The 16,841-nt window shown below is 44.2% G+C and overlaps 2 protein-coding genes across 2 annotated transcripts in view; one reads left to right on the top strand and one right to left on the bottom strand.

Moving 5' to 3' along the window:
- Positions 1-7,874, top strand: part of SCFD2 (sec1 family domain containing 2) — a 185,138-nt gene extending 177,264 nt beyond the window's left edge. Inside the window, exons 8-9 of the mRNA XM_030450193.1 lie at positions 3,350-3,469; positions 6,946-7,874. Coding sequence (XP_030306053.1) covers positions 3,350-3,469; positions 6,946-7,038 — 213 coding nt within the window. The 3' untranslated portion in view covers positions 7,039-7,874. The remainder of the gene's footprint in view (positions 1-3,349; positions 3,470-6,945) is intronic.
- Positions 7,875-10,147: 2,273 nt separating this feature from the next.
- RASL11B (RAS like family 11 member B) lies at positions 10,148-14,070 on the bottom strand. Its single transcript, XM_030449763.1, has 4 exons — positions 13,885-14,070; positions 13,731-13,787; positions 12,607-12,683; positions 10,148-11,791 (listed from the first exon to the last, which is right to left on the bottom strand). Exons 1-4 carry the CDS (start codon positions 14,012-14,014, stop codon positions 11,324-11,326), a joined length of 732 nt encoding a protein of 243 aa, XP_030305623.1. The 5' UTR covers positions 14,015-14,070; the 3' UTR covers positions 10,148-11,323.
- Positions 14,071-16,841: the final 2,771 nt, after the last annotated feature.

Genomic DNA, 16,841 nt, shown 5'->3' with positions numbered 1-16,841 from the left:
CTTCTATTTATTATTTCTTCCTCTAAGCCTGAATATAAGTGCCAACTCACACAAACATGCTTTGGTAAGTAATGGACTCAGACACGTTTATCCAGGAGAGACTTTTGAAGATACCTCTCACACAAAACTTGTTCCTTTGGTGGTTGTGTTTCTTTTGAAGCTTAAGGAAGGTAAAGGGAAGAGGCTTCCTTGCCTCAAGGTTTCCTCTTCTAAGTGCTGCTCTAGAACACACAGGGTTTATGATGATTTGAGCTTGGTATCATTGATACCAAGTACCTTGCATGGCAGTATAGTTTCTGGTGATTAGTGTGGGCCCTTTTATCCAGTTATTCAGCTTAGCAGTTGTTGGCATTCCTCAGGGTAAGAGGCTGTGTTTTGTGATCTGCCATGAGAACAAGCCCATCTTCTGACCCCTTCCTGCTTCAGTTTTAGAGTTTTATTGACTCCTGTCACGCCACTTTCCCATCTCCCCTTGTCCTCCACACAGACAAATGTACCAGGAAAGAGCCCTCTAACCATCAGCATCCTGAGGAAGTGCAGTTGGGGTAGGCTCAAAACTGGAGAAAAGTCTGATGGCCATCTGGGATGCTCTGCTAGCTCATGGGACATTTTCTCCTTCTTCCTTTAGGCTTCTTCACTCAGTGCAATGGTTTGGGTTTGGTTTTTTCTTCGTTAGTCTTTCTACTTGCCCAAGATGACCGTCCCATCTTTTTATGAATGGCATTTTGAAAAGTCAGTTTTGTTGGGGGATTTTTACAAAATTCAGATTTCACAGTAAATGCAATTCAGAGTCCTCTGAAATGTTGCAAAACAATGGAACTTTAAAAAGATCTAAGAAGATACATGTTGCTTTTGTTGCAATCCATTTCAATTCTTCTGTATCACAGAAATGAGCTATGATTAAATGAGCTATGTTTAGCTACATGCAGCCAGTTCCTTCAAAAGAGAGAGCCTTGGGTGGTTGTATTATCAAACAAAAAAATCTTGGCAGAAACATGCATTCTTACCACAGCCAAATATTTTGTACCCAAAGTATTGTCCTCCTTCAAAACACTTGTGCGTATGTAGCATAACAAAGTTACAGATTCCAAGACCCTTTTCATTGCAATTTTAATTTCATTTGGAGTTTGCATGCCTAATGGTATTTTTAATATGCATTTCTGGAATTTGTGGTTTGAACTTTAGCCTTCTGAAAAATAATGTTTTATATAGGCACCATGTGTTTGGATCTAGGTTTATTTTGACTGAAGGAAATGATTTGTCGAGACATTTTCTCTTCAGTATTGCCATGAAAACTTGTCTTTTCCTATTAGTTCTCTTATATTGGGTGCCCTTTTGGTGTGTCCAATGTTCTGCATGCACATTTATGATGAGTTTGTTTCCACTAGAAAAGATAGTAGGAAAGAGAGGCTTCATTCAATAGTGAGCTTCTAAAGTTCAAGCTCTTTGCTTACGTCTTGGGTCATTCAGAAGCCTCATGAGATGGAGAGGAGCTGTTTTGCTCTAGCGACAGGGTTACAAGAGCAAAGATCCATGAAAAGGAATAAAACAGTAATTCCTCTATTACCTTGAAGTACTGTAGAAGAGTGGTTTTTTTAAGTTTCATCTTCAACATTTTTGCAAGCAGCTATTTCTTTACCCTTGTGTCACTGCTTGCAGCAACTGTGGCATGAAATACTCGAGATTTTTAGCAAGGAATAGCTCTGTCTGACCTGCTTTATAAGTAAATATTTAGGTCTTGCTTAAACTCCTTGTGGTGTTTGTAATAGGAATGGACTTCTTCTCATTTGAGGTTGACATTATGTTACATGCAGATAGTACAAAGGAGTTGTCTCATGTTGGAAAGTGCATAAAGTCTTTGTAAACTGTGGTGTATCCATTTGATTGGTTTGTTGGTGTAAATGGAAAATTGCTCAGTACCAGACCAGAGCTGCAGAACACCCTGCTCGATGAAGGTGGTTGGCAAAGTGGGGACAATTAAGAGAATGAACACCTAGTACACACATACTCAGCAAACTAATACATTTATCTAAGGCTTTTTTTACTGTCTTCAAATTCCCAGGGAGTTAAGAGCTCCCTGCCTGAGGAGGAGAAGCAGCGAGCCTGGACAGGAGCACACCATGCCCTGGTGCTTGCTTCAGAGGGGAGACCCTCTGCTGAAGGTGACCAGTCAGAAAGCCTGACAGAGCTACAGGATGGAAAGCTGTCCAAAGACTGAATATAGGGCAACAAGGAAGAGTAGAAGAGCTGTGTCCTTGGGGAGCTGGAGCCCCAGGGATCAAAGATAGCTGCATGGTGATGAGAGCAAAGGAGCTGCTGACCACTTTCATTCTGTCGAGCGAATGCTGTCACAAACCCACACATGCGGAAGGAGAGGGGGTGGAGAGTCTTAGAAAACAGCAAATTAAGCTGTTCTCACTGTCAGTTTTCAGAGCCAAACATTTGGAGTGTTTCATGCTCAAAGGTGGTGTGACAAGAGCAATTGCACAGGCTCCATTGACATCAGTGCCAAAGACTGGAGCAAGGCACTATTGGGGGAATGTGTTTTGTCAAGGAAGTTTGCTAGGAAACAGCAAAGTAATGAAGCTTCTAGAAATGGGTAAAAGGGCACTACAGCAAAGCATCACCTTCACATTTAAAATTGAAACATAGTTTTATAAAGTCTTAATTGAATGTTTATTCCATTTTAATTGTAATTGAGGGAAAATGAAACAAGTATTTTGTTTGAGCTAAAGTTTCTCCATATTCATTACAACCCAGCCACAGATGCATTAAAAACGTATTGAAACAAGTGAAACAAGCTAGAAACTACTTGTATATTATAATGAACCTGATTTGTTTTCATTGGATGAATTGTAAAGAATTATTTGCTGGACTGGTGAAAATGCATTACTTACAATTATCTCCATCAGTGACCTCAGGCAGGGATTTTATCATGATGAGGCTGGATTCCTCACTTCTACTGGGTAGTAATTTACCCCTCATTTCTTAAAGCCCCATGTGTACAAGTATCCAAACTGTGCTTCCACTCAAGTACTCTGCTCCCACTCTGAGAAAGGGAGGACAGAAATGAAGAAGGAATGGAGGGAAAAGCCCTCAGGCCTCATGAGAAACTCTTCTAGGTTTCAGTGGAAGCCATGAAGATTTCAGTTCCCTGGAAACAGTTCATCTGGGATTCATCCCCATTGGTTTCCCTCTCAGCTGCTACAGAAACCAGTATTCCATGAGTTTTTCTTTTGGAGCTTCCTCATTATTTTTTCTCCAGCAGGTCAGGGAGCCGATCACTGCTAGTCCATAGGTTTAGAGTTGGACTGAACAACTGCAAATAATGCTTTCCTTCATTTCACAGGTGAATCGTCCTCACCCTGGTGATCATCCTCTTCTGATCATCTTTATGGTTGGTGGAGTGACAGTCTCTGAAGTCAAAATGGTGAAGGATCTGGTAGCAACACGCAAACCTGGTACCCAGGTAGAAACAACTCTTAATGTACAGTTCCTATCTGAACAAAGATTAAGCAAATTCATCAAATAATGTTCCCTAAGGCACTGGTACCAAACCTACAGCCACATGGACAGGAATGGTGTTAGACTTTTGCTGTGAAACATCAGTAGGTGACAAGTGTTCAGGCACAAGGGTCTGTTTTTTACATGTTTGGGTCAGCAGTAAAAGTTCAGACTCAGGCTGGAGAACTCAGAACAGTCTGGAATGATTCTCAAGGAGCTTTCATCATGTCTCAAAAAATTAATTTCTTGGTATTCTTTACAAACAGAAGCATTTGCTGTCCAAAAGGCTACAGGCTCCCTGGCAGGGCATCTACAAGACATAGTGCAGTGATGTTCAGTAGGAGCTGCCAAGGGTCTGGGTACCATCTAGTGACATGTCAGTGGTGATCCTCTTGACAAAGAAATTGGCATTGCTGAGAAGCAAGATAAATTAGCCTGGCTACAGCTGTACTGGTTTCTGGCCCAAGCCAGGTATCTCTCAGAGATACCTGCCTGCTAGATGCCTAGAATAACCTGAAGCAGGTGATGCGGAGAAAGTCTCTGCAGCCCTTGGATGTGCTGTCAGACTCCTGGAAGGAGGATGACCTCCCCTGTGAAGCTTCAATACCATCTATGCAGCTGGTCTTTGCCTCTTCCACTCTCTGCAGCAGAACTTGACTACAGCAGCTGTCATCTGAATGGAGTGGGGAGGGAGAGGAGGAGGATGGATGGGCTGTGGTGGCATCTGAAATGTTAGAAATAATTGTTAATGGTGGAGGAGTGTGTACAAGAGCAAATGGATATCTGCTGAGTAGTGCAGATATACAGATATGCAGGGTGATCTAAAAACTGCAAAGAAGTGCTGTCTAACCAGCTGCATCATAAACACAAGTCTAGTTTCCAGGGTAGCTTGTAAACATCTTGTTTTCAATTCCTATGGAATGCAGTTTTGTTTAGTAAGAAACTGTTAGCAAACTGGAGCCAACCAAAGGCTGAACAGCCCCTGGATTTGAAGTGCTTTCTCCACATTTTAGTTGTCTTTACAAAGCAGTATTTGGTAAGACAGTGTGCCATTTTGTGGGGGTTTTTTTTGATCTGGTAATATGTTTCTCCCCAGCTGGCCTATTCCTAATCTCCTCAAAACAGCAAATAAAATTCTTTCCCATCTTGAAGGGGATTGAGTTGTGACACACTGATGGACAAGTTAATCCACACACAAAATGTATTAATACATCCTGAAAGATAAGCACAGGGTGAACACGTGAGCTGGTTGAGAACTATTCAGAGAGACTTTTGACTGGCTTTCTAGAGGAACATGAGGCTTGACAGTGGTGACATGGGATCTGGTGTTGCTTTGCTTTGGCTTAACCCCAGTGGCAGGTCACCCTCTGAGGCAGATTCCTAAAGAATTTTAAGCTTTTACTGCATCTTGCCCTTTGTCCAAATGTGCTGTGTTAGAGGTGAAAGGACTTGTGGGGGGAGAGATGGGAGGAGGAAGGGAGAGAAGAAAAGAAGCAGTTGTGCAGGTCTCCCATATAAAAAAAGTTTATGAGTTTGTTGGATTTACCTGGATTTCTGCACTATAGATGTGAATATGTGCCACCTGTTTGGGATTATTCTCTTTTCAAAAAGCCAGGAATTTGTCTAACTCAAGCCAGCACTTAACAGAACTTTTTTTGTGGTACTCAGGCAGTCAGATTCAGGCAACAGAGTAACGCTGGCCTCCGAAGTCCCTTCCAGTCAGACAAAGAACTGACATTTGTACTAATTATTGGCTCTTGGAGAAATGAATAAACATGGGTTCAAAAGTAAAAAACTGAGGACAGTAACTGAAGAACTGACAGGACACACTGATTACTCTGGCAGCTAAGTTGAAACAAATTACATTTAAATGTGGAGTAGGAAACATGTTTCCAACCACAGAACTGCAATTCACACCTCTGTAAAAATGTAGGAATGAGTGTTCACAATTACCCCCTTCAATGAGATATTAGAAGTATTGAAGGGAAAGGAGGGAAGTCCCACTGTATTTGGCTGCATCCATTCTCAGACGTTGCAGCTCTCATTTTTCTCTCTGGGCTTGCTATTAGATGCACAAATCCCCTCAGAGTTCAATGGTGGGACTCAAAGAAGAAATATCTTTTATCTGGCAGTAGCTGGTGTTGATGTTTGGCTTGTACACTGAAAAGACTTCAGTAACGTGTCCCCTCGTGTTTTTCAGAATTAAGCTGCATGATAATAAGATGAGCACATACTGTGCTATAGTCTGATTCTCATGTAACTAAAGACAGTGTCAGCCTTTGGCATCTGCAATTTAGAGTTTTTCATCCATAGGAAGAAGAGATAATCAGTGTCAGTTTGCAGCATATTGTGTGGGAGGATAAGGGAAGGGGAGAAGTGAGGGGGAGACTATCATCAGTACAGAAGGGATCTGTAGTAACTTAACTCCAGATTCCTTTCATTATTTGAAGTGAAAAGATGAAAGAAAGAACAACAAAAAAACATAGAAATGCAGCACTATTTCACATTTAAGCCATGCGATGAAGAGCACAAGTGATTTGATAGCTACTGCAGGAAACAGGCACCCAGTCATACTCTGATTTTGATGCTTGTGCTGCTTCTCCTTGGATTTTCCCTGAAGAAGTAAACTCATGTTCAAGTGGGCTCATAAGATGAAACTGCTCCCACGTCCCTGCCTGCACTGGGGAACTCAGGGCTGTGTAAGAGCAGCATCTTACAGCTTTGACCCTGGGTTAGCTCCACACAGCAAGAGCATATGTGGTTGCTCCTTGCTCCCTGCCACAATGTCTTCATGCTGGGCACCTGCACAGTGCCTTTTACTAAAGAAAAACAGATACCTGAATCTAGCAGGGTGTCTGCCATGGTTGTAGCGACCAACAGTTTCATTCATCAGATCCATTTTGGATTAAAAATGTGAACAGACAGAAGGGATAGCATCCTGACAGTGCTTGAGGTTGAGCTTTGGTCTAGCTGTGCAGAACAGCCTGTGCCTAGCCTGAAAAGGTGTTTCTGAACAGCGACTGTAGCTCCCTGCAGCAGGCAGCAGCAGCTCTGTGGTGCTCACCTTACCTTCCACTGAGTCACTCCAAACTCTGCTATAGGAGAAAGAAACCCCTGCTTCATCAACTAATGCCTCCCAGTAAACACAGTGGCAGTCACAACAAATCACCGGGTAAAATGTGGGTAGAAATGAGTCAAAGCACACATTCATTAAGAGTACAATGCTACCAGTCATTATGCTCCCTGAAGTGATTTAACTACAGTTATTAGCGAGCAGACAGTTTCACTGGACAAGTTGTATTACCCTGTCAGTAAACACCGAAACACGCAGCCTGTTTAGTGCTGGGTAAAGCAAACAGATGATATCTATGGCTCATTAGTGCAGCAATCAGTCTTATCCCCTTCATTTTGACTTGCTGTTTCTTGTTCCCCTCCTTTCAGGTAATGGTGCTGTCCTCTGCACTCCTGACACCACAGAGTGCTGTTGAGTTGTTGTTTGCTACAGACTGTCTCCAGCCTGACACTAATATCTGATGGGAAAGATCTGTGGAGAAGATGTGTGGATGTCTCAGCTGGAAACATCAAATCCCTGGTCTGTCACTCTTCTCACTAGGCCTCCAAAAAATTATGTCCCCTGCTGCAGCTCTGGCTCCAGCTGAAACAGCTGGGTCTCTGGCTGCAGGGGAACATGTGCAGCTCACAGGCAGCTCTTCAGACTGGTCCAGTTGTCCAGTAACAACTTCTCCCCTCTTTAATGATAACACTATGCAGTGCTGAATCATTCCCAGCCCCACTAAGTCATAGGAAGTGTGATGGCTTTTAATAATGCCCTAGAAAAGGAGCAGCTGAGGACCAGGTGATGCTGAATTTGCACTCCCCAGGTACAATTTTCTCTGATTCCTGATGGTATCACAGAGGTTGCTTCTGGTGGGAAATACTGCTGAGGGAGTGAAAAGCTAGGAAAATCCACCCTCTGTCATGCTGCCTTGCAAAACATGTGTGCCTTATACAGTATTACCAGCCTCTGCTCTTACCTCATTCCTTACCCCACAGAGGTCATGAAGTACAGCCCTGATTTAGCTGGCAGAGCAGCTCCCAGTCTGGTGTTGCTCTCCCGATGGAACTGGTGGGACTGGTAGAGGCAGAGAAGCAGAGAGCCATACCCAAAGAGATGGATTAGGTGGCTGCTTTTCGGTGTCCCTTTTCCTGCTCTAGTTTCTCCACCCACAGTCCCTGAAGAAAAGACTGTTTCTGATGGCACACTTCTCTCTAGGTTTATGCAGACAGACATACGGGCTGTGGTGGCTCGGTCACAGCCCAGGAAGAATCCTCCCCTCACAAGCATCTAAAAAAGAAAAGGAAAAAAAAAAGCGCACCATCTCATTTTCAAGAGGCCGCAGTGACAGATTCTTTCTTGAACTAGATTTCTGAACAGCGTGATTAAAGAACAGCTTTTATTTTTAATTTATTACTGTGAAAGAGCTGCTATCAAATTCACTTCTGTAATGTTTCGTTATAAAACTTTGCTTTGCGTGATAAAATGTAGCAGCCAATAGAGGTTGTGACTGCAATTGCATATAGGACCAAGACTTCTGAATTGCAGCATGAAATGGTGGAGCTCTAAAGCTGCACCCTCTGACTCCATCCAAGGGATGCTAAAACTACAGCTTACACTGAGAATGTGAAATTGTAAGTGACATTCATCCTATCACAGCATTCTTTATTATGCCAAAGGAGTAGATTAAATGGGAAGTAGCTTTTTAACCTTTATTCACTAGCTAGCCTAGGTTCTCTTAAATGTTTATAATGGTCTTCAGAAAAGGGTGCATTTTGATTTCAATTCACTTTTGAGTGTGTGGAAGGAAACAATGGACCGATTATAAAGCACAGACAATGTTGCCTCTATGGAAGAGAAATTTATAAGAATGATTATAGAATGGAACTTTGTGCTATAAAAAAATGAGAAATATTATGAGATTCCAGTGTTAAAAGCTCAAGAAATAGTTTGAACAAAGCAACTGGAAAGCAAATAGCCAGCCTCTTGGTTTCTTTTCTGTCCTGTGCTGTTCAGTCTTAGAATGTGGATATTTTGTGAATTTTGTAATCAATAAACAATGCTCTTATAATGCCAACCCTGACCAGTCTTTTCCATCTCTCCTAGTATGCAGGGCTATGCATGCCAGGACTGAGCAATCCTGAAACCCCTCTTTCTTTTGTGTTGTCTGGGGGCCCAAGAACCTAGGCCTTCTGTCTTCAGAGATATCCTGGGAGATTTTCTACACCCTGCTAGGTAGGCGTAAGGCTGTCCTGGTCCTGCCAGACAGTGAGCTCAGGTGTTCACACCTCTGAGATGTTGCTGCTTTCCTAAGATGATGGAGGCTGGCAGTTGTGATCTTCCCTCCCTCACCTGGCTTTCATCAGATGCGCTCACATCTCTGACTTGGCTATCTAAGGACATACTAAAGATGATAGTGGGAAGGGTGGGGGGGGTGATCTAAGCAGGCACTGGTGCTTTTGCCTTTCCTGTGGGTCAAGAAGCTCTTTTGACTGAGGCAGAGTAGTTTTCCTGGCCCCCCACACACACACTTTGGAGAATGTGGTAGTAGGTACTGGAACTCTGCCACCACCTTATACTCAAATATATGAAGAGATGAAAGATGGTCACAAAGGCCTTCTACTATTCCAGACCAAGATGGGAGTTTTCCCAGTGGCCTTAATGTAATAGTTGACTCCTTACTTGTAGGAAATTGATGTATAAGCTACACGTATCCTGCACTCAGGGAAAAGACCAGAGGGAGAAGAGGTCTTCAGGCAGTTATATATGAGTAGGAGCAGCACAGAAGAGACTTTGCTTGACTAGGTGCAGGACCACAAGGAGTGTCTAACCCCCTGCATGTGACACTAAGGAACATTCAAAAGGTAGGAAGAGGAAAAATCCACTCTCCATAAATGGGTTTACTACTGTATTAATAAAAAGCTAAGAAGTATTTAGTAATGGAAGGGCAGGCTCAGTATTGTTTGCAAGTCAAGTCCTAAGTCACTTGACTGGTAGCTCATGGTCAGAAAGATTATCATCAACTGGACCTCCTCAGGGTTTCCCTGCAGCAAGTGTGCCAGCTGCATGCTACCCAGCTGAGACTGCAGCAGCCACCTCAGTCCCAGCACAAACATCCTCCCCAGGAGGGTTCCCAGTAAAGCTCCCATAAGCATGAATAAGATAGCTGAGTACTAGCAATTTGATTCAATTCTTTGCAGTATAGTCCAACACAAAGCTTTTTTTTTGTTTTTAAAGTGGTAGTCACTTAAAAGTCTTGAGTGTTCTTTCAGAGTTTGACTCACCTCACACCATTCCTTTTTCACTAGAATTTTTTTTGACAGGAGGAAATAAAGAATCCCATGCTAATTTGAAAGGACTTTGCCTTATTCAGCAGTTCCTCTCCTAAAAGAATTTCTGAAAGGAAGTTGTAAAGCAGTTGTGAGAGCTCCCCCCCTGTGGTTTATGCTAATAAGGCAACAGCATAGGCAGGAGAGGCCTTCCTGTTCCTGCAGTTGTTAACGAGCTTGAGAAAACTATTACTTTGTCTCACCCTTTCCCTGGTTATTGCCCATTGTTTCTTACCCATGAAGAACACACAGTAAAAGATGCAATTCAAAAATTTAATGTTGAACCAGATAGTAAGAATGAAAAGTCCACTCCCTAAGAAGGAGTAACTACATAAAATAAATAAGTTACAATTTAAAGAAAAGCACAACTGGCTTTTTAAAGTGCATGTGTATAAGGCCCTTAGGCTGTGAACTCCATTGGCTCAATGTAAAAAAAAAAAAACAAACAAACAAAAAAAACCCCTAACAAAAAAAATCTGCCATGTAGTGTCGAAGAGGGACTGGCTCAGCTCAGAACAAGCCACCAGCTTCATTGCCCAGAGCCAGCCATGCTTCACACTGAGCTGAATCACAGCCACGGTCCTTCTGTGCCTATTGCACAGGAGGGAAAGAGAATTATCTTGGGCTGGCATCTCTAACAGACTATGCCTCCAACTCCATGCTCATTCCTCAAAAGCTCCATGTTGGGTCATTTAGTCTGGACAGGTTTGGTTTTGGTTGGGTTCTTTTTAAGACAGTAAAAAACCCCACAAATTATTTATAGATATGTTTACAACCTTCAGACAATAGTTTTGCATACAAAAGAGTCTGGTCAAGTTGTCAGCAATAACATAGCTAGTAAAAAAAAAAGATAAAGGAGCATTTTTTACAGTCTTGATACCCAGTCTTGTCCACTTATTTTACACTTATTTTTACAGAATTTCATGTTTGCTTAGTGGTTTTGAAATACATGGGAAACAGAGTTCTACTGTGCAATAAAATTGAACAGATACATCATGCTGTCTTCATACAAGTGAAAACAAAATTTAAGTGTTTACTTCTGAACAGTGAACTGCAGTCCAGGGCATTTCCCTGCTCAAGTACGAGTCAAGTTACATCTAAAAGGTTGTTTTTGCACAAGTGAAAGCCAAATCTGTCCAATTGGAGAAAAATTAAAAGCTTGTTTCATTGACTGGAAAGTTCCTTTTCCAAATGAAAACACTTATTCTACAAGGCACATCCTAGAGCCATTTCAAGAGTTCTTTTGGTTTTGTTTGCTTTGTTTTGAATCTGCCATTCTTCCTTTTTTAAGGAACTGCTTGTTTCTACAGCCATGCAAAAGTCAACCTGAACCTGAATCCTTCTTTCACAATGCCTCAGGCTCTAGATGTGCCAGTGTTAAACACCCCAGGTTTCAACCTCAGGCTCAATGCTGGGAAGACCAATGGCTCTGCTGTCAAACAGAAGTGACAGTCCTCACTTTGGCAGACAAAGCTTGCTTAAACCTTCTCTTCAGATCCTGCATATTGGGTGATTTTGGCCGTGGAATAAGAGAGGTTCTTCTCCTCTCAGGGGTGCTGGTTGTTTGCTGCTTACTGACTTCTTTACAGAGGAGATGGAAGGCATTGAAGACATCATTATAGTTTTCACTGACAGATACTTCATAGAAAGTACAGCCCAGCATGTTGGCCAGCTGAAGTCCATGCTGAGGCTCCACCTCTTTGATATGCAAGAGATCAGCTTTGTTTGCAACGATGACAACAGGGACTGCATTTCCTGGATGCAGCTGTCGAATGTGATGGTGAAGGTGGCTGAGTAGTTCATAGCTCTTATAGTCTGTGATGGAGAAGACAATCACCAGGGCATCTGCCCAGCGAATGCATCTGTTCAGCTGCTCATTACAATCCAGACTGTGTTCATGGATCTGAAAAATTAATGGTCTCGTATAAGATAGCTGAAGCCATAAAAGATTAAAGGAACTCATCTCTAAGAGACTGTAAAACCAGATAGCATTTTCAGCTTCAGACATACGTATTTGCATTTCACATTGTAAGTACAAAGTTAATCTGAGAGTGGTGAATAAATGCATATGTTGATTCAGCTGCAAAAAGCTGGAATTTAACACTGGAGTTTGCTATACTCAAATGGAAAACTGACCTGAGTAGTTCTGCATGCAGAGAAAGACTTTGTAGTCCTACAGAATGGGAAATTAACTGGCTAGACAGTAAGTCTGGGGAGGCAAAGATATGAGCTGGAAGCATTTAGACCTGGAGTGTTGCCCAGTTCAAAAAGGCAACAATCCAGCATTTCTCAGGTCTATACATTCAAAACTTTAACTTGTCACACTAATGAGCACAGCCACAATAGAGCAGACTTCGCTTTCCATCATACACATTTATGAAGTGTGTTGGGCAGCATTTATAACCTTTTCTTCCACATGTATCTTATTTGCCGAGAATTGTTTCTGATTTTTCATCTAATGTTCCAAGTATACAGGAACAAGACACTTCAGTAATTCAGCCACTCAGAAGTATGGACCTCTGGTGTACAAATGAGTCACCAAGAAAGCAAATTATTTTCTTTCACTACCAGCATGCTGAAAGCACGCAACACATCTGGCTTCACAGGTTGTAACAGAAGCTACCACATAGAGCACCAAACTCTGAAAAGGACCATAACAGATGGACACACACAGGCTTAGAGCTGCTCTTGTGAACTGCATTATGGAATCTGGCTCACCTGAACTCCTGGAGTATCTTGCACTTGAATAGCCAGCATCTCTCCATCTACCTGGATGTGCCTGCTGTAGAGATTACCTGACAAGAAAACCAGCAGGGTCACAAGGAAAGCCACTACCCTACACACAGACAAATGTTGGTTTTCCTACCCGTTAACTGTGCAGGGGAAATTGTATGGCTATTTATGAAAAAAATCAAACCAGCATTATGAGCTTTTGACTTCTGCCATAAACTTAGATTATGAGAAGCCTAGGATTTAATCTTGTATTGACTTGCTTTGAAGTCTGGCAGCTTGGAACTTAATCACTTCTTAAGGGCTGTCTTAACTTGGATGATAAAGTATGTAAAATAACTGGCTATTAAGAGAAAGGTAGTTGCTTGTCATTCAGTATTTTTGCGCTCCAGAAATCCATTTTTCTAAAAAGCTCTCTCTCTTCTGACTGACCTGTTTGGCGTTTTTCCTTTGTTTGACTTTTTCAGCTCATTTCCTCAACAGAATGCTGTCTCTTTTACGTTCCCATGTAGTTTAGACTTCTCACTGTACCACACTCAAGCATCACCTCTGGGCTTTCCCCGTTACACTGGCATTAGTCTAGATCACAGAGCTGCTGGCATTTGGTTTGCAAAGGATAGGATCAGGTTTAGAGAATGTTTCGCATGATGTTTTCTTGCTTTAGCTCAAAGAATTCTTCACAGAGGGACATTTTCACCATATAAAGAGCCAGTTCTGTTAGATGCAGGGGAGCAGGGCCAGCGATGCCGGTATCAGAAGCTGCCTGCATGCTGTGCCCGTGTGCCGCGCGTTTCGGGGGGCTGCCGGGGAAAGGGACGGAGCTGGAAGCGAGCTGCCAGCCGCCTCGCACCTCGCCGGGCTGATAAAAATACCTGTTCGGTGCCCCTCTGGCCCCCTTTCCAAGTTCTTTCTTTTACACGTGGGACCTGACTTAGTGATAGGGCTTGCACACCTCCTTCCAGGACTTATTTACACGCCCCTCTCCGCACCCCCCGGGCGGCTCTAGGGACGAATGGGGTCCCGCTCTCCCCTCTCCCGCCGCCCTCACCCCGACCCCGCCCCGCCCGACCTCCAAGCCCGGCGGGAACAAAGCCGCCGCGCCGCTCGCCCACCTGCATTCCTCTCGTAGTCGCCGATGAACCGCCGGGTGAGGAACCGCACCACCAGCGCTGCGGGGAGGCACAGACAGGCGTTAGCGGCGCTCCGCTACCCCGCACCGACCTCCCGCTCCCCCCAACCCCGCACCGACCCCCGGCCGCCCCGCACCTGTCTTGCCTACGCCGCTGCCCCCCACCACGGCGATCTTGACGAGGCGTGGCCGGGCGGCGGGGGGCGCGCAGCCGTCCCCGCCAGGCGCGCACTCGGCGATGGTGCACATGCTCTGCGTCAGGCGCATCGCCGCTGCCCCGCGCGCCCGCAACCGCTGCCGCCAACGCTCACCCTGCGCTTTTCTCCCCCCTGCCCCCTCCCCCAGTCCCGCCCCCGGCCCTCGCTGACCAATCAGAGCGCCAGGACGCCCTGAGCCCCGCCCCGCCGGGCAGCGGGCTCCCGCCCTGTCAGGGTGGGAGGCGGTAGCGCGCAGCGGGCAGCGGGCGGGACGGAGCCGTGGGCAGGGCGGTGGGAACTGTCAGGAGCCCGGCGTTTCTGGGTGTGAGGAGAAGCCTGGAAGTGGGGGGGTAAGTGAGTGTGTGAACTCCGCTCTCATCGGGTACGGCGACTTCCAGCCCGTAACGGCGACCGACCGAGCGGTTCCGAAGATGTGTGTCCCAGTCGCGCCGGGCAGCCCCAGCACAGCCAAGGCTCAGCCTCTGCCTGACGGGATTCCGAGGCGGTGCCGAGGCGGAAGTTTCCCTTCAGCAGTCCCGCTTCCACTCGGGGACAGGTGTAGGGGCTGTGCCCACCCACGGCACCATCCCCCTCCGCAAGCCTTCCCTTGTTCCCTTCCCGCACAGCCCTGCACAAGCACTTAGAAAAAACCAGACTGAAATCTCGGCAGCAGGTGCCGAGAAAGGAACTGAAACCCAGGGATGAGGCTGGGAGAGATCTGTACCCCCTCTGCTCGTTTGCAATAACCAGAAATAGGGGGGGGGGGGGCAATCGAGTAAAACATGGATATGGCAATGGTTAAAGAAACAACAGAAGATGATGGCAAGAAAGGAGAAATATAATTGAGGAGTGGGTGGGAAGCTGAGCACTGCTCCGGCTTGGCAGCAGGGAGTGGTCAGAGCAAAGCACTCAGAACGCGACCTGGCCTAAGCAAGGAGCCTGGCAAGCAAAATGGAGGGACGAAGCATGCCCGTGAATCGACAAAACTGCCAAGGAGAGAGGTGAGAGAGCAGGATAATATCACACATCTGTATCCAGGAAAGGCAAACCTCACAGTAGAGGCCACTGGACAGCACTGGATGCTAGTTGCACAAAAAGAAGGAATAGACCCAAAGTGTTTCAAAAGCACAGCAGAGAAAGTGCTAAGAGTCATGGGGTAGAATTGGGAGCTTGGTGGTGACGTTGGCCAAAGGTGGTCACCATTGCAGCAAATACACACTTATCCAGAGCTTCCTATAAGCTGCAAAGCTGTTTGCATGTGGGAAATAACTAGACTGAACTAAACTGCTGCTCTGATAGTACCTGCTGCTATCCCAGATATAAAGGTGAGAGCAGACACTCTGAACAATGCCAGGGGCTGAGCAGTGCTGGGTACAAAAGAACAACAGCTCTCTTTGTCACCCACCAGGACAATAAGAGGTGGTGGTGATTTTGCTTTGAAAGTAGTGAGCATATTGCCAGGTTACTACAGTCAAAAGGGAAAAAAAATTGTTTGATAAATGCAGTTTACTAAAGTAAACAGATGGGTAGAATACAGGTTTTTAAAAAAGCATTCTAAGTCAAAAGGGGAAAGAATAAGAGCCCTAACTGGAAAAAAATCCACTAGATTGGATAACTGAAGGTCTTGAATGCAGGACTTTAATAGAAAGGAAAGACTGGATTTCCTTATGCCAGAGCAGCAGAAATGATCTGTACATTGTACCTTAAGCAAAGGGGAAGAGCCCCACAGATGTCCTAGGAGCTTAAGTCTCGGGAAACAGAAAACCTTCAGGTAACAGTGAGGAGGATTACTGTCCTAAAAAGGTTTTGCCTTCAAGATGAGAATGTATGGAACATAAACAATGGCAGCTAAAAACAGTTACTTCAACCAAGGAAAAAGAAATAAGGCTGCCATGCAGGGAGAGGGGCACACAGATTGATGGAAGCCTGGAAATACTTCCAAAACCAGCAATCATTTGCCTCCTTTTTAAAAAAAGATTGTGTGAAAGATGGGAGCAGAAGGAGGATGAGTAATGGGAAAAAAGTCATGGGTAATTACTGCAGTGGGGAAAAACAAATGATCTCGTCCAGAGTGCAGACAGACCAAGTGTGTGAAGTTGAGGGTGGAAGGAGCAAGAAGCTTCACTTCAAATCATTCTCAAATACTTGTACTAAGGAAAGAGCCAGGGAAACCATTTACAATAATTTAGAAAAACTTTGAAGGAAAGAATTGTGGAAGATATTGAAATAAATGTAATACAATTAAGAATATGAATACACGAGATGTTGCTTCAGCATAATATCTTTCGCTGGGAAAGCAGAATATCTTTCACAAAGGGAAACTTTGTTTCCCTTTTCCTTAAAGAAAGGAAATGTGATAGATGTCATCTATTTGGGGTCAATAATACCTAATACTGTCCAGACAGGAAACGACTGTTTTAGCAGAAGAATGTGGGAATAAGGAGACAATGTCAGAGGGGTGTTTTATATGGGAAGTGTCAGAGTGAAGCAAAGCTGCTCTGTGGAATTCATCAAGACTCCTGTCATTCTTCATATTTTCACTACAGTGTTGTCATCACAAATATGAGCACACTAATGAAAGCTGCCATTGGCAGAGCTGGGAGTCATTGCCAGTTCAAAGAAGGGTGGGAATAGTTTATTGGAGGAGCTGCATGCCTCTTAGAACTGAATTAATGAAAATATAATTAAATTTTATAATACTAATGGCATGCAGAGATTAATCACAAAAATTTCTTCCATTGACTATGAGATCAGAACTTGGAAAAGAAAGACTAGTTAATCACAAGATGAGTAGGAACAATGTAAAAAGGGAAACATAAACCTAGTTACGTCTGACAAGTAATTTCAGAAAAGATCTGCAGTACCAAGTGTGATTCTATCAGACAGTCAAGAGAAAA

This window comes from Calypte anna, chromosome 4A (genome assembly GCF_003957555.1).
Source record: "Calypte anna isolate BGI_N300 chromosome 4A, bCalAnn1_v1.p, whole genome shotgun sequence".
Classification (NCBI taxonomy): domain Eukaryota; kingdom Metazoa; phylum Chordata; class Aves; order Apodiformes; family Trochilidae; genus Calypte; species Calypte anna.
Note: the sequence above shows the minus strand (reverse complement) of the source record. Positions and strands in the feature narration are given on the sequence as shown.